At 43.7% G+C, this 25,716-nt stretch overlaps 1 protein-coding gene across 1 annotated transcript in view; it reads right to left on the bottom strand.

Moving 5' to 3' along the window:
- LOC119174276 (CCR4-NOT transcription complex subunit 11) overlaps positions 1 to 25,716 on the bottom strand; it is a 64,024-nt gene that overhangs the window by 21,858 nt on the left and 16,450 nt on the right. The window contains exons 9-11 of the mRNA XM_037425119.2: positions 15,313 to 15,522; positions 14,644 to 14,723; positions 10,628 to 10,697 (exon numbers count right to left, since the gene is read on the bottom strand). Coding sequence (XP_037281016.2) covers positions 10,628 to 10,697; positions 14,644 to 14,723; positions 15,313 to 15,522 — 360 coding nt within the window. The remainder of the gene's footprint in view (positions 1 to 10,627; positions 10,698 to 14,643; positions 14,724 to 15,312; positions 15,523 to 25,716) is intronic.

Here is a 25,716-nt window from a genome sequence, read left to right on the forward strand (position 1 = left end):
CCTAAACGGCACCAAAGTGACGAAATGATACTCCAAATGGCCGACCCCATCCGCAGCGCTCACCAATATTGCTCAAGATTCAGCGTTCACACTTGTGTGATTGTCAATTAAAAGCAATTATTGGGCATATCTGAGACACCATAACAACACGTTGATATTCTGAATGTGCGCCTTTTACTAGAAAAGGCATACAAAAGTAATTTTAAGGACCGTAGCACTTATCACGCTGCACTGACCATGCAACGCTTGCGCAAAAACGAGAGTGTTTCCAGCGCTTCGCTAAAACGAACGGTGGTGGCACCTATCGATCGCCTTGCGTTCTACACTTTATCACCTCCGAGACGGGCGCTCAGGGCGCGTGCGCTTCATTTTCCAAGATAACAGCCATATAGCGCTCATGTCTCACGTGTGACGTGACCTGATGCGCTCGTTCGTCTCCGCTGCACCGTCAAGGCACTCTAACGCAGCGCCTTTAGAAAACCACTCACCAATTTTCTTATTTAATAGACGACATTTGCAGTGTAACATGCAAATACGGAGCCAATTTTTTCTCTCTCTCTCTCTCCGCACGCGGCCTTGAAAGGAGAAGGTTCTCTACGTGCAGAGACGGAAAAGGGAAAAGAGTTAAGGCGTGACACAGGCGCGTCGCAGATCAGCATTTGAAAGAGAGCAAACGATCTGCCACAGTCTTTTCTTTCATTTTCTTCTTTTCCTTCTTCGCAAGCAGCGTTGAGAAGTGCCGTCGCGGGATCGGGCATGGTGCCTAGAGCATTTGGGGCGCGATATGTTCGAATTTATCGTCGTAAGAGCTTGCGCGTTGAAATTACAGGGCATTTTCGCCCATTGGAATACGCATAGCTTTTACGGGGCCTCAGGGTGAGTTCGAATTAACCTTCGAATTATTCAGATTCGACTGTATTTATTTTTTGTCACACGCGTGGTCGCGTAGCAGTACATCGGGGGGGCGAGGCGGTTTCCTTCTTTGCATGCTTATTGATGTGCACCCATCTTAGCATGACTGCTATAATCAATATAAGAAAATAATGAATATCATGAAATCATTGCGGCTCCCCTTCAACTTCGTTATAACGAGGTTTGAGTGTATATGCAAAAATACTGAAAACGAAGATAATTCGGAATATACATTTTGTGGATAAATGACCCAGGAACAGTACAAAAAATAATGTTGTACAAAATGTTTCTCCTCACATAGACTCACAAAATCAGAATCATGGTGCTGCTTCGTTGCTCGTGCCACGCGATGAAGCATTGCATGGATTTTCGTGAGATGCAAATGTACTCATACACTTTTCTCAGTGAATTCTTGTTGTCTTGTGATAAGTGCCTGCAGATGTTTCAATATAGGATTTATGCCCGTGATGTGAATAATCCCTATATAAATCAGATGTCTAATGAACTTTGCTATTTCGTCTCGCGTCACCTCACTCCGCATAGATTGGCTTTCCGATATAAACATCTACGCATATTTCTTTGCATATTTTGCACATCATATTAAAAAAACAATATTGCACACAGTTCTAAAAGGTTTCGTGCTGCTCCTTGGTAAGAGCCATGATGTGCTCCAGTGGCCTTCTTGTCTCTGCAGCCGGCGCCAGCACACCGCCAGCACGTGTGGACCTCACACATAACTATAGGGGCTATAGGATTGTGCACAAAGGTCATCAACTACACACTTGCGGCAGAGATGACAACTTGAGGTTGTAATCAAAACGAATCCATGAATGGCTGCAGATGTCTCAGGCTGACGCAAAACATCCATCACCATAAAGCTGAGGTGCTGTCGTTCTCTGACTCTAACCTCGTCCTCACTCAATTCAGGCGTGGTCGCAACACAGTTTTGAGCGACGCATGTTTTTTGCAACGCAGGTGCGCACCCATGTGTGCGTGACGATGACATCATAGGAGCGACTAGTGACACTAGATGCGATCCTGTGTCTGATATAACAATGCAAGCAAAACCAAAGCAGCTGGAAACTGTCAGAGAAGGTGACCTCGTCACTTTAAATGCGCGGTGGACCTTCGTAAATATTTTTCGTGGAACAAATTTCCCCAACTCTTAAGAACAGCCCTATATTTATTATCTGGCATAAATTTCTGGCAATTATTCCTGCTCAACAATGTCAAATTGCGAAGCTGATACTTCAATTCGATAATAGGCTTGCAAAGGTTTTTTCCATTGCAGAACTTCGATGTTACTGTAGCATTATCATGAGGGGCAAGCACTTCTGTCAAGTTCGCCAGCCTAGTGCACTTTTTCAACAATACACGCACATTGGTTTGCGCATAGGTCTGTCAAAAATTACTACGTTGCCAAAACGGGCAAAGTTATTTATTTATTTAAACATACTGCCAATCCCTCATGGGATTCTCGCAGGAAGGGCATACGTACAGTACATGTCAGATATTTTCAAGAAATGTGGGGTTACACGGTCGGTGGAGTGTAGTACACATTATACATTCTTCATTGAATAAGTATCGACAAGGAACGCATACATTTTATAAAAGTAACATACCGTACAGTTTTTGATATTACAGGTTACAACATTCCTCTGCATAAGGGATTACAAAAAAAGAAAACCTTTTCATTACAAATCTTTACAAAAATTCATGATTTAGTGATAAGATGAAACACAAATGAGTTGATACACACATTCACTCGGTGATAACAACTTATGGTCACATCATGTCAATTTGGTTTTCTACCATCCTTAAGAACTCTGTTAAACTCGTGGTACCAGTTATTGAGTTGCCAAGAGAATTCTATTCCCTTATTGCTAATGGAAAGAAAGCGTACTTGAAACAGTCAACGTTGAACCAGTATTCTGTTAGCCTTTGGGGATGTTTTAGCCTGGTTAGCCTTGATCGATCTACGGATATATAGTCTGAGACCTCTAATTTTAGGTGACCGTGAATTAGTTCATACAAAAATTTTAATCTGGCTATTTTGATTCTATTATCGAGGGTGAACAGGCCAGCTTGTTTTAGTAGCTCTGTCAGAGAGTCGCTCATTTTATATCGGCTAAAGATAAACCTTACCGCTTTTCTTTGGACACCTTCCAACTTTTTGATTAATTCTTTATTAAAAGGGGCCCAGACTATATTGGCGTATTCAAGCACGGACCGAACATATGTCGTGTAGGCCAACAGCTTTACGTGAGGTGGGGCCTGTCGCAGCTGTGGTCAAAGCATAAACAGTCGTTTCAATGCTGAAGAAGTGATGTCGATATGCAATTCCCATCTGTAATCGGTGGTTAATGTAACTCCTAGGTATTTATGCTCCGTTACCCGCGCAAGGGGGTTATTGTTGATATTATAAAGAATTTCAGAAATATTTCTTTTTCTGCTTACAGTCAGGAGCGAACACTTTTTGGAGTTCAACAGCATTTGATTCTCTTTGCACCGGATCGGATACCTTCGACAGGGCGTTTTGTAGAGCTACGCTATTTTGAATTGTGCTAATTTCGCTGTAAATCACACAATCATCTGCAAATAGTTTTATGTTAACTGGTACTTGTGATGGTAAATCATTAATAAAAATAAGGAAGAGAATAGGAGCCAAAACCCTGAGGAACTCCTGATGATACCGGTGTGATTGGGGATGTCTTATTGTTGAATTCTATGTACTGCAGGCGATTAGTTAGGTAATCTTTAACCCAAGTAACAATGACTGTGCCCCAAGCACACATTCCAGCTTTCGGAGTAGTTTTACATGAGATACTTTATCGAAGGCCTTCGAAACGTCTAGGAAGATTAGGTCAATTTGTTTCTCATTATCAAGACAGTTCGATATATCAAGTGTTAGTTCTACTAGCTGTGTTACAGTAGATAAACCTCGCATAAAGCCGTGCTGGTATCGCGATAAAATGTTTTCGCTCTGAAGAAATGACTTAATGTGTTTGATGATGACATGTTCTAGTATTTTGCATACAGTACATGTTAAAGATATGGGACGAAAAATGGCGAAATGATCTGCATTTCCTGATTTATGCACTGGGATAACCTTGCCAATTTTCCAGTCTTGTGGATAACTGCTAATCAATTCAAATTGATCTTAAAAGTTGAGTGACTGGACTAACTACTAGAAAGTGCTAAGTGCACGATAAGCAAATTTATCATAACAAAATCAATGATCCAAAAGTGTCGATCACCGGTGATCGATTTGAACAGGCATGATAACAAAAGAGTTAATGGAAGCACTGGAGAGTCTCGGTCTTGATGAACTGACAATGCGTGTTCCAATTTTTTGTATCAGGGGTAAAGGAGTTAAGGAAGTGGGCGCACACACATTGTAAGCATCTGATAGAGTGAGGTAACTGTGGAAGTTTATGTATGTAATTAAGTTAACGGGTTAAAATTGCATCAATTTTCAGAGGGATACGAGGAACGCCGTATGGGAGAACGTTGCTTTAATTTCCCCAAAGATCTGTTAACATCGGCCAGACGCACATTAAAAAAGCGCTCCCACATCCTTCTTTTTTTTTCTTCTCATCTCCAATCAGAATTTCATGTAGTGAGTGAGAATCTTACCAGTGAGCTTGCGCACAGCAACTCGAAGTTTGAAACCCTGCTGCCGCCAATGCTGTACCTCGTTTGAAACTTCAGCGCACATCCATGCAAATATTTCTCAACGAGCCAGTCACCTTGAACATGTTCATGGTGACTGGCTTGTTTTAAAAAAAAGACACGATTTTTTTTTATGGCTGCCATCTATAATGAGCAAAACACCACATAGGCAGTGACCATTTTCTTTAAAAGCTGTGACTTTAGAAAATCGCGATTCGCATAAACTTCGATCAAAGCAGAGTGGATCCATGCAGCAATGCTATGCAGAAAGATCCCGCCGGCGGAACTTTTTTTGCAACCAGCACCTTCACTGAGGGCGGTGACGTCACAATTTTCGCAAACAGGGAGAGGTCCATCAGACGTTAACTTTACCGTAGAATCTCAGTAAACGGAAATGTGTTAAACGGAACTACTGCTTAAAAGGAACTATTGCTTCTGTAATGCTTGGTTTCGGGCTTGCATTCTGCACCAACGTTCACTTCTCAGTAAACAAAACTCCTGTCAAATGGAACATAATTTTTCGGTCCCTTCAGGTTCCGTTTACTGAGCGTCCACTGTATTTGTCTTCGGGAAGTTCAAATAGTCGAAATTCCAATCCAAATCGAATCCAACAGCAAACACTATTAAAAAAACATTCGAAAGTTCAAATATTCGTACACCCCTAAAAAATACTACAGTTAAACCCCCTTACAAAAGGCAAGCTCTGGCCAGCAATTCTAGTCTTTTATACGAGGTGTCTCTTATAAGCAGGAAAGCTTGCATGCATTTTCATATCCCCCTATTTTACTGTAGGCATACTGGTGTCTCTTATACCGATTTGTCTCTATATCACAGTGTCTCTTATAAAGGGGCTAGACTCCATGTTCAGCATTCCTGTATCATGCTATTCAAAGCACCATGGTTTGCATTGAACTAAAATTTTGCCTTCATTGATACATACAAAATCAGTTATAGTTGGCAGTGTGGCCATTCATGTTTTGTTTCGGCATTGATGATGTGCATCAATCACCTCAAATTAAGCTTATCGTTGAGATTAACACTTTTTTTGTCATGGTAGGCTTGCACAAATTGGTAAGATAATACTGACAAACTTGCTCACGTGAACCAGGGCACTGCTCTGTCTCGATGGTATTTCACCTTAAAAGTCTCAAATAGCGGAATATTCGCTTGGGCAAGTCAGTGCATAGCTTAAGCAAAAATTTGTGGCAAAAAGTAGAATAAGGGGCTCGTTCTTTTGTTTTCCCTAGTTACCGTACTTACTCGCATAATGAATCCACACCCACTTTGGTCCTTGAGAAAAAAAAAGATGTGTTTTTTAATGTATTTGTGCATTTTATTTCAATGTGATAGCTAGGGCCATTGACTATTGAAACAACATTATATCACACCATTATATCATATAATAGTGACACCATAAATGTCAAAACATAGTTTAACAACCATACTAAACAGTTGTGAGCAGAGCGAGCATGGACGGCATTGACCGGATTTTAAAAGTTGCACAATTTACGGCATAGTGCCATCTGTCGAACGCAGAACAAACCTTCAGCTTATAGTGCCACGCAAACACAGCGGCACGAAAACAAAGGGAAATACAAAGCTCAACCGCTCCCACCACACCGACGGCCTAAGTTGCACCTGCAACGTGCATGAAGTCGCGCCGTACGTGCCGGGCACCTGCCGGGGGACAAAATCAAAAGCGGGGGACAAAATCACACTCCACTTACAAAAAATGCATTGCACATTTTGCGGGCCAAAAAGAAAAAAATAAGGACAGGTTTACTTTGTGAAGAGCGAATTTCTCGAACAGAGACTCCATAGTTTGCACCGAATCGAAAGCCAGCAGCGGTTTAACAGTGCGTGTTTAAGAACCCTCATACAAAATTTTCGCTTTGACAACTCCCTCAACTTTTTTTCTCCCATGTAATGAGCCCTCACCCCTAAGGGGCATCAACATTTCTAAAAAAAGGTGGGTTAATTATGCGAGTAAATATGATATTTTGCATTGCAACATGAATCTTTAGTTAATCTACAAAAACAGAGAGTGCTCTTGTGTTCTCACTATCTTAACCTGTCCTCCACACTGTTTCAGTGGAACCCTGACAGCCAAAATCTGCCTGTCACTTTGATGTTTACTTAGCACCTTTCTGTACAATAATTCAGAAAGTGAACCATAACTATTCTAACCTACCGTGTAATTAATGCTAGCATCATTAATCAACCCCAATTTCAGCAACACTTCACTAAACTTATAAAAAAATAACAACTCACTACAGAGGAGTGCCATTGGACAACGTGCGTTCAAGCTTAAGTGACGTTAAGAAAGAACTTTTTGGACCAGAAAGAATGAAATTCCGTAGGTACTGTGGTATCAGTTAATGTGTGAAAGACCATGTACGTTCTCCTGCCAAGCTTTCTGTCAATGATGAAATGACACACAGCGCACTCACCTGCTAAGAACTCACTATGATGATGAGTAGCTTTAATGGCACAAGGGCCAATTGATGGCCAAAGAGCGCCACTTCAATTGACTACAGATATGAACAATGATATGATGCGTGGCTGTGAAGGGGCCTTAAAATTCCTCGCGCTAACGCAGGTTAAAACATGGAAGTAATAAAATCATGACAGTGGCGTGAGATATGCGTAGTGATAGCGGATAGCAAAATGTCATGATAATAAAACCATGATAAAGATGTAGTCACCTGCGACGACCACGGTACAGAGGTCGTGCTACGGATAACCTCGAAATATCGGGTGAAAGCTATGCACATTTTTTTAAAATGTGAGAAGTGTGAAAAACGTGAAAACCCACTAGACTGTCAACAATGTGCCCCCTCCCCCCCACACCCAAGGGAGGAAAATTAAAGAATTCATCGAAAGCAGCCAACAAATGAGCCATAGGGGCAAAGACCAGTAGCCCCTGTTGGGAGCCAGTCAATTGTGTGCACCCCGCAATCTTGTCCGTGACATCTTCAACACTTACTTTACTCCCTTAGTGTCACAGAGAGGCCTCTCTGCATCATACCGGTGGCGGTGCCAAGAAGTGTTACGACCTCCTATGAGCCACCCACACTTATTTTTAAGCCAAATTAATATATCTCAAATTCAAGCACACTCAAACACGGATATATCGAACTCGAAAGGGATCGCGCATTAGTTCGATATATGAAAAATTTGATGTAAAAAAATAGCCGCTTCGAGAGCTTTCCTGTAGGGGATCATCACTTAAAATAGGCGCATTCAAGAATGACAGCTATTTCGGCACACACGCCACACTAGAATGATTTATTAGTGTAAAAAAGATAGCTAACCTTGGCCTGCTTCTTTGTTTTTGAAATGTTGAAGATGCTAGTTCCGATCTTATCAAGGCTGTCAAGGTGCAACAGCCTGGTTCCCTCCATAATGATGCCACACGCTGCCGCCACTTCAGTGGTGGAGTACGCACTCCGCCCGTGTAGCCAGTGCCTGGCTCAGATGATCCTCCTCGTCACATGAGCTGTCGGCCTGGACACTGCAGTCCGCTTCCACGAAGTCGTCCGCAGACACTTCGTGTGGAACTGCTGCCGGGAAGTGGGACAACAAATTGCAAAACGCATCTTCTATGCGCTCGTTCTCGTCCTCACCGTTTTCTCGCAGCCTGCCTTGCTTGAAGCCTGCCTTGCGAAAGCAGTTGACCTCTGTGTCCGTCTTCATGTCTCACCAGGCCTTGAAGATCTCAGCGGGAGAAAGCTCCGCGGAGATTTCCGGCCACTCCTTCAACATCCACTGCTGGATGTCCCGGCTGCTGATAGCTTTGCTTTCGCCAGAATTGGTTTTGCCAATGATGTTGTAGCGCAGCTTAAATCGGTGAAGCCACCCGCTGTTGGCGACGAAGTTGTTTCACCAACTGCAGCGGCATATCATTTGGCCTTGGGGATCAGCATCGGGCCATCCATCAGAATATTCTTCATGCGCACTTCTAGAAACCAGGCATAGAGTGCGCACATGACATGCTCCCGACGTTCGCTGCTCCGCTCCTTTTGTTTTGATATCTGCTTTGTTTTTCAACGAAGTACTCACTCCGTGGTATCCTGAAGATGTCCGCGACGGTCGAATATTTGTTGCCCGCCTCAACATGCTGATTAGCCTTCAACTTCGTCGCAAAGTCAAGGGGCTAGCGCTTATTGACGCTGACCATAGCTGCACGACAAGTCGACAATTCAAGGAGTCCACAGTGGCTTAGCACACCACGCACACAAAAATAAAAATGCTGCCCATGTGGTGGTACATAGGCGATGCGAAAGCAAGAAAGCGCTCGCAAAGTGATGGCCACATGCGAGGGCAACAGTAAAAGGCACACGCTGTGGTTGGCTGATCAAAAGTCTCAAAACAGCAACAAAAAATAAAAGACGAAAGGAGGAGAACGTCTGCTCCTTTGTTCCTGCTCTCCGAGCCGATGGGTGTGCTGAGAAAGCATGAAAGAGAGAAAGAGAAACGAAAAAAAAAAATAGCCTCGTATCTGCACGTTAATCTGCAAATGTCGTCGAAAGACGAGAGCCTTGCGCCTGGAGAGATTGAACAAAACAGTTATTTGATGTTCTGCGCAACAAATTGGTGAATAGTATTCTGGAGCCGCTGCATTAGAGTGCCTCGAGCGTGCAGCGGAGGCGAACAAGCGCATCAAGTCAGGCCACCGCTATCTGGCAGTTATCTTGAAAAACGAAATGCCTGGCTCTGAGCCGTCTCAAAGGTGACAAGGTGTAGAACGCAAGGCGACGGGTAGGTGCCACTACCGTCTCATTTTAGCAAAGCGCTGGAAACACTCTCCTTTTCGCGCAAGCGTGGCATGGTCAGTGCAGCGTGATAAGTGCTACATTTGGAGATTAACGTGCAGATGTTAATCTGCAAATGTTAATCTGCAAATGATAAGTGCTACATATATACGTGTTACGGTGCCTCCGATATGCGCGATTATTGCTTTTTAAACAATCGCACAAGTATGAACGCTGAGTCTCGAGCAACATTGGTGGGTGCTGCGGATGAGGTCCGCCATTTGGGGTATCTCCTGGTGTTGTTTAAAGAGCACGATACCGTTAAGGATGGACAAACAGACAAACGAACAGACAGACAGATAGACCAAAATTTTTGTGTCGAAGGTGCCCAAGAAAGACTATGGTCTTAAAAAAAAAAAGCCGTTCCGCAAGTGAGAGATTGTGTACCCGAGCCCTCTCACCTTCCCCCTTTTTTTTGAACGTTTTAGGCTTTGGCGGAGGCGTGGTACCGTGCGGAGGTCGCTGGGCGCTGCGAGTGCAAAACTGCACCTTCCAACTCGCGCGCGGAGCTGAACTGCCAGAGTGATCGCATGGAAGGGGAGTGCCAAAGCGCACCTTCCAGCTTGCGCGGTGTTCGATATACCCGAAGGCGGGTAAAAATACTGTTCGATATAACCTGCGAATTTCTATACTTTTACAAAGGGATTTCAAGGGGATAACTTGTGAGGAGTTGAATATACTCGAAAATTCAAAATATCTGGGTTCAATATGACCGTATTCAACTGTACACACGTTTAAGGCAATGTTCACCACTAACGATCAATCAGATGTGCCCAAGTATGCACAGCAATCAAACAGCCCAATTGTTTTCTAGGTTGCAATTTCGGTGTCAAGGTCTTTTGACACAACTTGCTTCAACTAAATGCCCGCTGAACAGCTTAGCATATGACAGTACTGTATTTCTCTTATTATAGCAAAGCAATATCGCATTGCAACCACTGTCTATCAATAATGCCATCACACACTGCAGATACACTAAGGCAAGTTCCATGCTGACTTGTAGTAACAATACAGAGTGGTGCAATAATCTAGATTTTGTTGCGCCTCTGCAGCAGTCGTACGGAGACAGCCTGCCAGCCATTTACAATGGGAGGCTGCGTCTGTACGGCTGCTGCGGACGTGCCACTAAATCTGTCTCAAGCAGACAGGACTATTGCACAGACGATGCTTACTTAAATGTGTGCAAGAAGACTGTACTTGGAAAAAAAGACTATTAACTCCATACTCACGGTTGTTAGCCTGTTTACAACTTCCATGGAGTGCAACGACATTTCCATATTAACCAAAACTGAAAAATACCTGAAATGCAACAATTACACAGCAATTATATATAGCGTACAAAAAGCACATCAAGAACACATCCACCAATATGTCATTGTTGCTACTGAGGCCTTGTGATGAGGAACGATTTTCTGAGCAACAACTTCAATTTTTGAGTACCTTGTATGTAGGAGGTAATTTTGCATCTGGGAGCACTCTGGAGCAGCTAACTTCACATTTTGGAGTACACTGGAGGAGCAAGTTGCATTTACACTCAGTGACATGAATAATTATTTCGGGGTTCTTGTGAAAAGCTAGAAGTATTTCGATTCATTGTAAATCTCATCTAGCCAACCATCTTGGGAGCACTCCTTAATCTACTCGATGATGCGACAACAATGGCGTCATGCAGTTCAGCATTTTGGAACAACTCGATCAGCGATTATTTTCAAAGAAAATAAAAAGCACAGTGTTTCACTAAAATTGTGCTTTATAAAATAACATTCTAAATATACCTATGTGGTTATCAGAAACCACGGTAGACAAATGCTACGACGTACAACAATGCCTCAATACTAAAGACTCGTACTGTCCCAAATGTATTCCAGAAGACGACTCCAGCGAGAAAGAGAGGGTCGTCAGTATTGATTTTATCGATGGGCGTAACATGATTTCACTTAACTGGCCCCATAAAGACAACCTTCTCCGACACTCCCTTCCCTCTCTTTCGGCCCCTCTGTGCTGGAGCAAAAGCATTCTCGCAGTGTTTTCAGACTATAGTTTGCGCATGCACCGTGTTGCCCATATGGGGAGATACGCTTCAACCGAGCTTCTGCGAAAGTGTTGGAAAGTGAGTGCAGAAATGAAGTACATGGTTTAACAAGCTTCCTTTTCCTTTTGCAGTGAAGCTGCATATGACTGAGACATTTTGGTGTACACCTGTACACCAAAACCTCCCTAGTGCCTAAGCAGTACAAAAAAAAACCTCACAGGGTAACGACTGCAAGACGACTCGAAGGCGAAAGCTCTTTTGATTTATTGTGATAGCAATTAAGGGGGGACACTGTACTTGAAACGAAATGTCAGATATTTTTATGGGTTTATAAAGAAAATTCACAGTGTGATTGAGTTTTTGATGCTGATTTCAAAAATGGAATTACTGTTCCTTTAAACCAATTAGCTTTCGAGATATCCTAAAATTAGTTACCTATTGTTTGCCGGTATCATGAGACAGGAAATTTGTATTGCAGAGCTACTATTGGCACATGTCTGTATACTAACGAACATAAGCTACACAACGGTAGTTTATTTGACAATTTTAGCAAGGTTTGTCGCACCTTGCACTTCAGTGTTGCACACACGCCCACTTTATGCTCCAATTTCTGGGAAAAAAATTTTTTGAATATGTTAATCAAAAATTCACACCTAACATTCAGTAAACTAAAGATACAGCTACATGCTACAAGAAAAATGACAGTCCTAGCTGCTTTGGAGGCAGAGATATCTTTTAGACAAGTTTGCAACTGCAGCAAAATTTGAATCCTGAGAAATGCAAAAACACAACAAGCCAATTTTGGGCAGACAGTAGCATGGAAAAGCTGTTTATTTACAATGATTTGCAAATTCAGCTTTCTCAGTAAGCACCAGACATGTAGCCCCTTCTGTTTTGCGTCACCTAAATGACGTTTTTTCAATACCCGCTGCATGTTTTCCGCAGAGGCACACTTGCGAGCTGATGCGGTCGCATTGGGCTCGTCTGCCGACTAGGCCGCTAAGCAGTTTGGTGACGCCTATGTGCGACGAATGTGCGCGCGTAATCGGCGATCCATCCTATAATAAAGCGGTTTTCCGGCTTGTCCAGGTTGAGTTGTTGATGTCGCAAACCGAACTCGTGCACTCGCTCATCAATTTCAAGGCTTTAAGAGCAGCGAGGTGTTAGTTTCCTTTTCACGTAAGATTGCCGCGGCGCAATATGTTCATCTTTCCGGACGCGTCGTTACGAGCACTCTACCTGTTGCCAGTAGCCTTCATTACGCAAGCGGCGAGCACGTTCACCATAAACGGATTGATTTTCTGCTGTTTGCCGACGCACGGCGAACTCCATTCTGGCGACCCGTCACGCAGTTCAGGTCAGATGGGGGGAACCCGCAGCATCGGCACGTTCAGCGATAAAACTGCGCTTCCGTTCTATCGTTGCAAAGATTGATATTTCTTGTAGCTTCACTTCTCCTTTTTAACTTGCCGTCCTGTAACTGTTAAAGCTCCATAACACTGCCGCTTTCAGCGACGTTGTCGACAACCGACGGGCTCGTACGTGAGTTAGGCCTACACCGGTGACTCGGCGACCGCCGTTGAACGCTGCGAGTTTGCCATCCTCTCTGTCCCGAGTGATAGCAGGGCAGAGAGGATGGCGGGTGTGACGAACAATCGCCACACCCGCTTCACAAATTAGTGCGGCGAGGAACGTCTTTACTGCGGCAGGCAGTCGACAGCACCATGACAAAATGGCACATGTGTGTGTGCGTCATGATGAAAAAGCAGACGCTGGAAACGCCACTTGGCCAATCGGGTGCCTAGGTTTTGTCACGTGCCCCAAGCAGCCAATAGAATCGTGCGGTGGTGCTTCTCGATAATGCGTTTTTGCTGAAAAACCAATTAGCAAGGCGAACCACTGGTGGCGGGAAATTGAAGATGAAGAACGACCCTTCCAAACGAGACCAAGATGGCCATGACAGCTCATGTGTAACGGCAACGGTACGGCGTGGAAAAAACGCGACTTTAGCGTCTATTCGTGCTTATACTCATCTCACAGGGGTGTTATAAATTTATTTTGTGCTAGAAATAATGATGCGAGAAGCTTAAAATTTCTCAGATAAGTGCAAAAATAGTTGCAGATTCAGAAAATGCCAACTTCGAAAAGTAGTTTTTCTTCGCGATTTTCGGCCTTTTAAGACCCGTGTCCCCCCTTAAATAGACATTCTTGACTGGTTCTTGCGGTCACCTTAACGTTATGTGTAATGTACGAATTGATAACATCCTGCATCATATGTTTCACATGTGGGTGACAAACGGCACACGTGCCGGTGTGACGAACGTGGCTGAAGCCAAGATCAACAGAGCTGACCTATCAACCTTGCATGGAAGGCACTTGCGATAACATCACCCCTCATGATAGGCCTGCTATTGATTGCTACTCTAGCAGAAAGGAACACCTCACGCGTCTTCAATAAGCATGAAGAAACGCAAGGGGGGGGGGGGGGGGAGTCGTTATAGCAGCAATTGTGAACTTTGATCTTTGACTCGCGATCGCTGGCACGGGCGCTATTTCGGAGGCATCAGAGACAGCTCATATACTCTGCAACGTGTGTCGTGCTTTCAGCGCAAAATACTGTGTGAAAAGTGCTTCGCTCCATTCGTGATCTCCAGATACAGACGCGACAGACATTCTAACAGCCCATGCACAGTTATTGGCCCCAATTGCTTAAATTATATTCAGTGTGACTTTTAAAACAAGCTATAAACAGCGTTTCTCGAATGTACGACGTCTCCTGATGAATTACCGCCACACTTACATGCTACCAATTGCTCTAGATGTCATGAGCCGCAGTGGAGAGTTCGTTTTTTGTGCCAGCTTGCACAATAGAAGGTGTGTCGGTACCAAGCATGCTGCACGCGCGACCGCTGATCATTCAGGGGAATGATTTTAGGTATTTGATGGCAACTTTGGCGGCCCCTACCACAAGCTGCAAATGTTTTGACGTGCTGGTGTGGCTATTGCCAGTGATAGACGCCCCCCAAACCCGAGACTTTGGCACATTTATGCACAATTTCTGTTGACATTATCAAGATGATGCAGTAAATCTGATTTGGCGCACTTTGGTGCAGGAGTGGAATCACTTAGCAATACGTAGGAGTAATGACATACATAAAGACCAGGGAAGAACACAAAGTTTGAACCAAGCACACTTGAAAGCAAGACGCTTACTCTGTGATTTGGCTTGACTGCATCAATTTCAGCAGGACCTCTATTGCAACGAGTGGGTTGTTCTCCACCAGTTCTGGTAGCTGAAGAAAATGTTACACCACTCGTCAGTTTTTATTTAGTGAGAACTGCAACCATGAAACGTTCCTCGCATGTACAGCAATGCTCGTCTTCACTTTGCACCGCTTTTTTTTTATTGTTTTGTGCATGCAAATATACACACAAAAAGTGCAATCCTATGTCCTCAAATAATATATAGTTAATGCCCCTACATGTATTTTCCAAGTGTGCTCATATAAGCTTAGTTGCTTATACATATAGTAGGAGAGAAGAGCACCTACAATGGTCAGTGTTGCAAACAAGAAAGCAACGAGGGAAAAATGTGTACCTAATCACGAAAGTGTCCTTGCCAGGGTTTTAGCAAAAATAAAAACAATGAAGTTACAGTACAAATTCAAGATACGACTACAATACAGTGTTAGGAAGTTAGTAGGTTGCAATATGTAATAAAACCAGTTCAATGTGGTAAACATTATAGAGAGTCTGAATTACAAGCACAGGTTTGCATATTGCATAGGTTACAAGACCTTAATAGCCTTACACTTTTGAAAGTATTGTGAATATACATCAATACTCAGAGAAGCAAATCCTAGATCAGAAGAAATTGTGTACTTTTGCAGGTGAAAGGCCAACATGGTACACCAGCTTTGGGTCCGCAGTCAGTTCGTCCAGGAGCTGTTGCTGCTGCTGCTGTGTGAGGGTGCTCTTCAAGGCACGTGCCATGAGGCGCTTAGCTTCAGGGCCTGTGGTGTCACTCTGGCAGAGTGTAGGATCCCACAACGGCAAGTGTTCTTCCTGCTCAACTGGAATCAGCCATGCCAGCTGAAATGTTCAGCAGTGTGAGAATGGTGGCGTAACGGGTGAACGGCAAAAGTGCAGTGCGATCACGATGAGTGAGAAACTGACAGAGGAGCTACAGGGGGAAGGAGGTTATGAACTGGTCACTCAACTTTGATTACAATTCCACCAATCTCGAAATATATGCCACCTATATAGTGGTTTCGGACAGTTTTGTCCAACACTGCTTAAAAGGGCCTTCGTGAAGGAATATACATGAAACGTAACTGCTTTTGGCATAAGTTTAATGCTGAATAGTACCACAAAAGTGGCGTTTGTTTTAAAATACCTGCTGCACGCACCACATTTGTTTGTTAAGTGCTCACAGTCTAAATTTATAAATTTAACACAATTTTAAAAAATTAGAAAGTTAGTATCATATACTAATGAAGGGAATTGTTATCCATTGTACTACAGAATTTATTATGGTCACCATTGCTACAAATTTTATTCAGAAAGCATTTGCAGGAAGCATTCACCAAAAAACAAGAGTGCATCACAGACAAAAGGTATAGTGTTGTGCCTACTAGTACCACAGAACACAGCCACTGCATGAAAAAGTGCACGGGCACAGTCTGCCGCGTGCTCTGAAACCGGCATGTTGGGGCTAGTTTCCCATACCACCGCTGCGGCGCCATCAGGAAGCGGGGGGGGGGGGGGGGGAGACAGGTTTCGCGAGCGCCCGCAGGATCACAGGCACAGCGCGCTTGCGACAGCTATGTTTGAGCGCATGAAATCATATTTTAAAATCCATCTAAAGCCTACATGTAATTTAATTACTGACCTTTCTTGTACAGATGTGCAGCTTTTGGGAATATTCGGTCTTGCCTAGCCCAAGATCCAACTTCACAGACCACTTGCATTTCGCGGAAGAAGTATAACCATGTGCATACTCTGCTGGTACTCTAAAATCTTGTTAATTTGACCCCCATTATATCAGATAATTCAGCCACGGCATCTGCCCATTTAAAATGTGCATTGTTCTATGACTGAAAACTCTCACTATTTTGGACAAATTCGGCCGTGCTTCAGTTCATTCGAACGCCCGACTGTGGTCGAGTCATAATGTGGAAGGGGCAGTGGATTCTGCCGGCAAAATCGACGGCGCACCTAAACAATTTTGGGATCAGATTGTGACCTCTGGGATTCAAAATTTCGTCCATGGGTAGAAATTAGTAGTACATTTCAAGAGCACCCCCCCCCCCTAAAAAAAACTACATGGTGGTTTACAACCAAAATGAAAGGCAGTGCATAGCTACTGTCATCAGCAACGGGCAACTTACGGATTTGCCTTTGTTTTTTTACCATGCGTTTTTTTTTTTGTGTATGAGTGTTGTATACTTAATGCGTGCAGGCGTGACCACCGCGCCAGTGATGCTGGGATGGCTTCCCCTGCGGCCCCAACAGCCCCAACTTTCGCAGCGAAGAGGGCGAAGTATGAAGCAAAGGATTTAGCTGCGAAAGTGAAAATATTGAAGGTGTCGCAAGCGGGAGCATCTCGGAAAGAAGTCATGGAAAAGTTCAATGTAAAGAAAAGCACACTGAGCAGTTACGTGAAGAATGAAGAGCCAATTATGCAAGCGTATGACGGGGACATGTTTGGCGACAAAAGGAAGAGACTTCGAACGGCAGCGCATCCCAAGCTAGAAGAAGCTCTGTGGCGCTGAATTGCCAGTTCGCACGTTGCACGTTTGCCTTTGAACGACCCCCTTATCTTCGCACAAGCAGAGTAGTTCAAGGTGATTAGGAACATTGACTCCTTCAATGTGTTGGAAGGCTGGTTCGACCGCTTCAAGAAGCGAAACAGGCTGGTGTTTTACAACGTGTGTAGTGAAAGAGAAGCTGTTGACGAAAGTGTTGTGCGGGACTGGCGGTCTCGACTATCCGTGCGGTTTTCTATGTCAAGCCGTGCAACATTTTCAACGCTGATGAGACAGCGCTGTTCTTTAACGCTTCGTCTGTCAAGACAACGGCCTTTAAGGTGGACCCGTGCATCGGTGGAAAACGAAGTAAAGAGCTCGTGACAGCTCTCCTGGCTGCTAACATGACGGGCACAGAGCGGCTGCCGCTGCTGGCGATCGAGAAGGCTGCGAAGCCAAGATGTTTTAAGGATATTAAGCAGCTGCCTGTCGACTACCAGTTCAACAGAAAGGCTTGGATGACTATTGAACTCTTTCAAGCTTGGCTACGTAGGCTCGATCACCACTTTGGGACGAAGGCTCGGAAGGCGTTGTTCGTGCTAGACAGCTGTAGTGCGCACGCGAAGGTGTTCGGGCTCGAGAACATAGAACTGCTACTCCTGCCTCTGAACACAATGGCTTCCGTGCAGCCGATGGACCAGGGACTCATACAGTTCGTGAAAAGCCGCTATCAATGGCAGGTACTCGAGTGGATGTTGCTCTACATGGAGTCAGGCAAGCAGTACAAAGTAAGCCTACTGAGCGCAATCCACATGCTCACCTACGTGAGGAACAACACACCGCCTGCAGTAGTCCCCAACTGCTTTAAGCATAGCGGCTTCGTGCACGATGCTGCTGATCCGGGTGTGGTGACCTATGAAGAAACCGGCGAAGAGCAAGACGGCATCATGCCAGCTAATGTGCCCCTAGGCGATTACTTCACAATTGACAGCAATGTTGCCGTGGGCCGCACAGTGACCGACAGCGATATTGTCACTGAAGTCTTGCATGGCAAATGAGAATCGGCTGACGAGGACCTAAGAGATGGAGACGAGCTTCCATGGCACACAATGACGGAAGCTGTGTATGCGTTGGTCGTTGTGAAGAACATATGCATGGTTTCCTCAGACAGTGTGTGCGAACTAAGCCACCCGCAGGAACTTCGCAAAATTGTGACTTAGTCGCACATTGCGAAGCAAACCGCAATCACACTTTTTAAGAAATAAGAGCCTGATGGTGTAGGAGACATTTTTCAAGTGCTCGGTTCAGACTTGCAATAATTTGTACCCTTGGTTAATTCAGACATTCTCTCCGGTCTCGTGAAGTCCGAATCAACGGAGTTTTACTTATTCCAAAAGACCACAACTAACCAACCTGGCGGCGCTACACCTTTCTTAAAGCATTGAAATTATTTGTTGTGGCTCTGAGTATGCCTTTGAAGATTTAATCATTTTGTTTAGAAAAAAAAAAGTGATCTAAAAAGTTGCAACTGTTTGATATAACAAAATGAGACAAACCTTTTTCTTTATCCAAACATGTAATAATGCTTAGCATGTGTATAACTATTTCGTGGAAGGAAATTCTAGCCACTCTGATATTTTATTGACTGACTACTTCCGTACCGAGAAACTGGGCACACGCTATTACGGATTTGGTATTGTGGAAGTGGTAAAAGGCAAGAGTGATGAAAAGGCTGAAAACACATGAAGGCAACTGCTTGCGTCATTGCGCTCTTCAGTGTTTCGTCTGTTTCCATCAAGCCATTTTCATCGGAACGTGATTCTATAGCCACTGCCGATCCTCAATCTCTGTCATCCGTGTCTTTCGTCAGGTTCCCTCTCTGCTGGACAGATCCAAATGCACGCCAAAAAATAGAACACCGAAAAAAAAAAAGCTATATTCTGTGCTTGCCAAGCGTGTTTTAACGTTTGCACCCACACAGATGCTGGCAGCAAACTTTCTTGCATCCAGCCGCCGTGAAGCCACCTTCCTGTTTTCTCTTTTCTGCCATTTTTTTCAAACACGTGGAACCATTGTGATTGGTTCCAATTGTTTCCGATTGCTGTCCTGTTGCAGTGTTGTTGCCCTGTAATGATGCTATGTGGCACTGATGTCGGTTGCCGTGAAAAACACGCGCATCCCTTTCATTGAGAAAGTTGAACTGTCTTGCGGTCACTTTCAAAATGGCACACACACTCAACTAACCTCATCACAAACTGCCAGGCAAAGAAGTGAAGAAAAGCAGCTGGCGGCAGAAGATAAGGATTTCTTTTAAACAGATATATATGGCAGCCAACCCACACATTGACAGCCCCTGACAGTTACAAAGTAAAGCAGGTCACTTTTGAAACAATAGTGATAATAACTGAAACAAACATTAAAAAGGTTTTTTTAAAGCTATGTTTTTATATTGTTCGGTAAGTCTTCTCCAGCTTTTGCTTCCCTGTTTACTTCCAGTCTATACCGACCACCAATCCATCCAGCTTGGTCATTTCATGTTAGCTGTTGTATGGGCACTGGAAGGAACAAAGCCCGGGCGTGGCACACCACCCTCACCCCCCCTCCTCCTGCAACTTTTTTTCTGCCATAACATACAGAGTACAAAACCACGTCTTCCTGCCGATCCCAAGTTTCAAATCAAGGAGGTGCCCCTTTCTCCTTACACCTCTTGGCACTGGCGAATCTTTGTTGCACAACAACGCCCTTGCCCTCTGGCTGTTTCAGTCATGTTCTGTCATCTGTTACAGTGTCTTTTTCTATCATGTATTGTTGACAAAATCACCTACAGCAGACATGGTTTTTAGTGCTCCTACGTGTATAAATACGAAAATGCGGTGGTCATCTAATGCCACCAATTGGAAAAACAACCACAAAAAGAAAGGGGGGGCACACCCCTAAGCTTCATCTTTAAGAGTTGAACACGATAGCAAAATCTCGCCCCTAGTGCGCCCTTCAACCGCTAAGTGCACATTTATTAATATGTTTTGTTACACACACACATGGGCACACAAATGCACACATGCGCAAGCGTGACATATCTATAGTAGTAATGCAGTGACTGTGCAGTGTGGCCACTTCCCTCTGCTAGAGCAGCACTCTGCTGTAGTCGAGACACGTTTTTCACAATGTCTCGCAGATGGCACAGAGACACACACGCATGTATGGTACATACAGGTTTTGATCTAAAGCAAGAGTCGCATGGCCTCTAAGATACACGCCGCGTGCTCACCATCTCGGATGGCCATAAAGAGTCTCACAATGCCTCGCAGATGGTAGCACATTATCTAGTGTTTGGTGTTGGCTTGATCAACACCTCTGGAAAGGCATGACATGTTTTCCACTAGATGGACATAATTGTCTATTTTAGATATGACATAGTTTGATGGCCTTCCAAATGCGCCTACAAATCCTCGAATGGGCTCGTTTTCGTCATGACACCTGTCAAACAAAATGTATTAAGGAGACTTCTTCCACTACATGGCATTCATGTAGTGTTTTTTCCCCAAAGCAGCTGCAAGTAACGTCATAGCTTTGTGGTAGCATACGTGCTTGACACACGAACGGCCCGGGCTCGATTCTCAATGGGACCTGCAATTTTATTCTTTATTTAGTTGCTTCTTTCTCGATTTTTCACTCACGGATGATTTTTCGCTCACAACCAACAATGCCGACGTCGTCGGCAGAATTTCTTTCTGCAACACAAGCCCTCTAACGCTATCACGTTAAAGGGTAAACGATTGTGGCACATGCACGTACAAAGTTACGATATAAAGAGGGCGTCACTCCGTAGAATCTCCTTGTATAAAACATCTGCACCCGAGTCATTTTTCGGCACAGTATCTTGTATCAAATATTAAGAAAATGATTCAAACTATGTTTTTCAATGCACACGTTATTGGGTATAAGAAATATAAATGGGCATTTTCCAAAGTTTTAAATAAATACTTGTCAAGCATTGTGAACCGAAAAAAGTGAAAGGTGCTGAAGAAATTTTACAGAAATCTAAATATGTTTAAATAACAAACGGTGCATTCTTTCATGCTCGTAAATGTAACAACCACTTTCTTACACATTTTGCAAAATATTCTCGGCACGTACGTGGGCATTTAAACGACTAAATTAACCATATCCATGGTCGGACTCAGCTGAATGAACTGCAACAGATGAGATGAAAAAAATGCTAAAATAGTCAAGTGGAATCAATGTTGTGATAACCACCAACTAATTGGCTGCAGCTGTTGCCCTAATGAAGCCGCCGGCACCCATTTTCCCGTCCCTGCCCCACAGTGCCGCAGCGGCCGTAAAAGCAAATAGTTACGGCCGACATGAATTTTCCCACAGAAAAACCGCCCGACATGCTAGGCTGTACTGTGCGCTTTTTCATCCACCGGCCATGGTACTACCATTACTAAGTATTATGCTTCATCACATATTTTTTTATTCACTGCTGACTTACTGCAAGCTTATTTCTGCCTGCAGCAGTATGGTAATCTCAAAGAAATCTCTTAGCCATGAGTGTTGGACCAAATACTCCATGTGTTGCTTCATGGCTGCATTAATAATAATATAAGTGGGGTTATACTACATCCCAAAACCACCGATACGATTATGAGACCCCGTAGTGGAGGGCTGCACAAGTTTTGACCATCTGGTGTTTTTTAACACACACTGACATCGCACACTGCATGGGCATGTACCATTTTGCCTCCATTGAAGCATGACCGCTGTGGTCGATATCGAAACCCGCGAAATTCGGGTGAGCAGCCGATTTCCTTAGCCACTGACCTACGAGGCGGATGTTGTAGCTGTGTGAAGTGTGAAATATGAAAATAAAACAGGCATTATGAAATAAAGCACTAAACGAGGAACAAGAGATGAAAAGGTTACAACGTGAGCACTCGGGCTATTTCCCTCGCTTGTCTCCTGTTCCTCATTTCCTGGAATATAAAAACTTTAGAGCATACTTCAGAGCAGCAAAAGTACTGTTTTGAAACAGCCACAAGTTTTTTAAGAACAGACACAAAACTTGCCATACACTCATTGAAGTTCAAAGTACTGTCAAAGCATCTCGTAAATGTTAGTATGTATTTATTATGAAATATAATTCAGAAATAATAATCAACATTAATTTCAACAAGCAAACAATTAAAACGATGGCTTATTGTCAATAATGTGCTGCAAGATGATCTAAATATTTAAAATACTGGTATTTGTCGCAGAAACCAGAGAAAGCGGTAAAAATGAGCACCACATTTTAGAACTAACCGAAGTCTCACATAACTGTTGCCAAATAGGCAGTACATAATCTGTATGAACTAGAAACAATCCTGCTCACTTTCACATTTTGACTACACTAGCCTGCATGTCTACCTGGGGGGAAAAGGGGGGGGGGAAGCTGCCAAATGAGCTATATGCTTAACGTCGCAGTTCTTGTCACACAAACGAGATCAGAGCCAATAACGCTGCACACTAGTAGCATAGTGGAATGATAGTATAGAAATTATTTTCAGTTTCATCAGGGCTATAATGAGCTGGTCAAACAGCAAAAGTTCGTCATTATCAATCTTTCAGTGCCATTTCAAAAGGGGTTTGGAGCAACTACCAGCAAAAATCACAGTTTGGAGCGATTGGAGCTGCATTTTCATCACTGAAGGAACCTATGCTCGAAACGGGTGCTTCCAGCAAAGTCATAAAGTCATGAGACACTGAAATCTAAATATTATAAAATCATTCACATTGCGTTAAACACAGGCATAAATAATTAAAATTTAATAAAAACATCAAGGATCCTTAAGCTTCACTTCCAAGAGTACTACAGAATAGCCTTATTGGACCATGTTTTACAGCGAAAGCTGCTATGATATCACAACTCGGGTCAAGCGCAGCTGTCCGCCGCCGCCACGAGTGTCCATAACCACATCGCACGAAATTAGAAAAAAAAAAAAACCTTGCACCAATGACACAGTGTCGCTTGAACCCGGATGCGCTCGGCACCAGCCCAGTATTCTACCACTGAGTTACGCCGGTGCTTGTAACTTGTGGTCAGGCTTGCCTCAGGCAGGCTTGACCTAGCACCAATGACACAGTGAGGCTCGAACCCGAATCCGCTGGATGCCAGACCAGTTTTATACCACAGAGCTACACTGGTGCTTGTGACTTGTTGTCGAACTTGCCTTAGGCACGCTTGATGTCGGGAAAGTAATCCCGTTAGTACGACTTATAAAGTGTTTTAAAACAGGAAAAGAACAACCAGTTGTCGCACAATGCGATTAGCATAACGAGTGGGCCATCCGATGCTCCAACCCATCACAAAAGCTTGTTCTTGTTCCTCTATTAACTGTGGCGCATACCCACTTCAGCCCTTAATTCTTCATCGTCGCCAGCCACTGCATTAACAATTGGCACACAATTCCTTGCAAGTGTTTAGCGGATACCACGCTTCTCACAAGAATGACGAAAAATAGCATAGAGAAGGTTGGTTTACTACCCAAACAAATTTATTATAATGACATAGTCGGTGTCAAGAAAGTGTGCTTGCAGTAGTTACCCAATGAGTGTTTCGTAAAGGTTCTGAAAAACCCCTCTTCTAGCTTTCGCTGTGACTGTGCTGCGCCTTCCACGCAGGCCTGGCGTTTTTTTATCGCCTTCCCAATCGCCAGACCAGCCTTTCTTCTCGGAGACCTAAATTGAGTCGCAGGGAAAGCCAAAGTGTTTACGCCCTGCAGTGCGACTAAGCACGGCCTAACGGTAGGACGAATCCTCCAGGTGTTGTGCCAAGCTACTGAGAAACAACCTCCGATTTGTAAGCATTACCAATGCTAAGTGGCATATATATTTAGCTTGCCTTTAGTATGCCGGAGGACGTATGTGAGGTGGCCGGGCGGCTGAACACATCCCACTTAAAAGCGAGCGATTGCAAGTTCAATCCACTGTCCTCCTCAAACTGCATACTTTTTTTTAGTATTACCTCAATTACAGCCAGCTCGAATTTCCAATGATGAACAATGTAATTTTTCAGTTCACAACCACACATTTCAAACGAGCAATTTGATGCTATTTAGGCTTGTATGAATATTCAAACGCTTCGATACGAATTTATTTATATGATAATTTTGAAGTGTTCACAATGAACGAATAGCTTTGTATTAGTCCACATGTAAGGTGGTTACATGCGGTAGTAGTACTAAGCCGTAAAAGCATCCACCCAGGGGGAATCCAGTCTACCGCAAAGCTCCTCTTTGAAATTAAAGGGGCCCTGCAACACTCTTTGAGCACTGTGAGAAAACGCTGCCAATCGGTTGTCGAGTCTACCGAAAACCCACGAGCCAAATATTAGCGCAGTACTCTTTGCGCATGGTCAGAAAACGCGTCCAATCGGTCGTCCAGGCTACCGAGAACACGCGAGCCAAATATTAGCGCAGCAGTGCCCTGCAATTCACAACAAATCATCAAAGTCAGCTAAAAATTGCTCTCTTTTACCGGCAAATGACGCCACTAGCTCAAACTTTACTAGTCACAGCCGTTGCATCAACCATGTCGTAATTTCAGTATGGCACGCTGTCGTTACTGGGGCCACCACGAGAGGCCGCCACATGTTGTCTATACGTACCTGCGAAGTCACACTGAAAAGCCACGTATTCGAAGAAAAAAAGAAGAGAGAAAAAGTGCTCAAGATCATGGTGCGCGCATGACGTACTTTTTTCCCTGTGCCATTACTCCCCGCTTAGCCTCCAGCACTTTGGTCGGGATGAGAAGAGAGAATACAACTTCAGCGCGCAACAAATCTTTGCAACTCCGTTCATATTGGACCGATTTTAAAAATTTTCACGGTGGTGAATTCATGAGGCAATAAGCTTCTCCAGTGAATTCATTAATTGGCTACTTGAAGAAGTGTTGCAGGGCCCCTTTGAATGAACATATTACCTTCACAACAATTCATTAGCTTATTAAGCTTAAAAGCTTGTAATGACAGCTTGTATGCTGTCATTACAGTATAATGCATTAAGTATAATGAATTAAGTATAATGAATTTTAAAATGTTATGTATTTTACAGGTCATTACTTGCACACTACTTAAAGTCAAGTCTCGCTACTATTGAAAGCTGTTTCGACTTCATTTGGATGAAGAAAAAAATGCGTTTGCCTATAGACTCTATTGCAATTAAAAAAAGGGTTGTGCAGGTTAGGTAATGATAAATATGCCGTTTTTCGAGTCAAAATTCCGTTCTAAATTATTTGACCTAAATCACTATTCTCTCAAATTTGCTTCAAACCTAAACTTCCCTATTTGCCCAAGCCTAATGCTATCAAATTAATAGCTGACAACAACATATAGGAGAGAGATCAAACTTACACAGGGTCACATCAGGTTGACCTTGGTGGCTGCGCCTCTTTTCTGTATGAAATTTTGCTTTTGTAAGCATTAATTTTTATCCCAAGAACCGCATCCACAAAATTTTTCTGGCTAGCATAGCTTACTATACTTCTGCAGCGAAGGCAG

The sequence above is a fragment of the Rhipicephalus microplus genome, unplaced genomic scaffold, assembly GCF_043290135.1.
Source record: "Rhipicephalus microplus isolate Deutch F79 unplaced genomic scaffold, USDA_Rmic scaffold_15, whole genome shotgun sequence".
NCBI classification, from domain to species: Eukaryota; Metazoa; Arthropoda; class Arachnida; order Ixodida; family Ixodidae; genus Rhipicephalus; species Rhipicephalus microplus.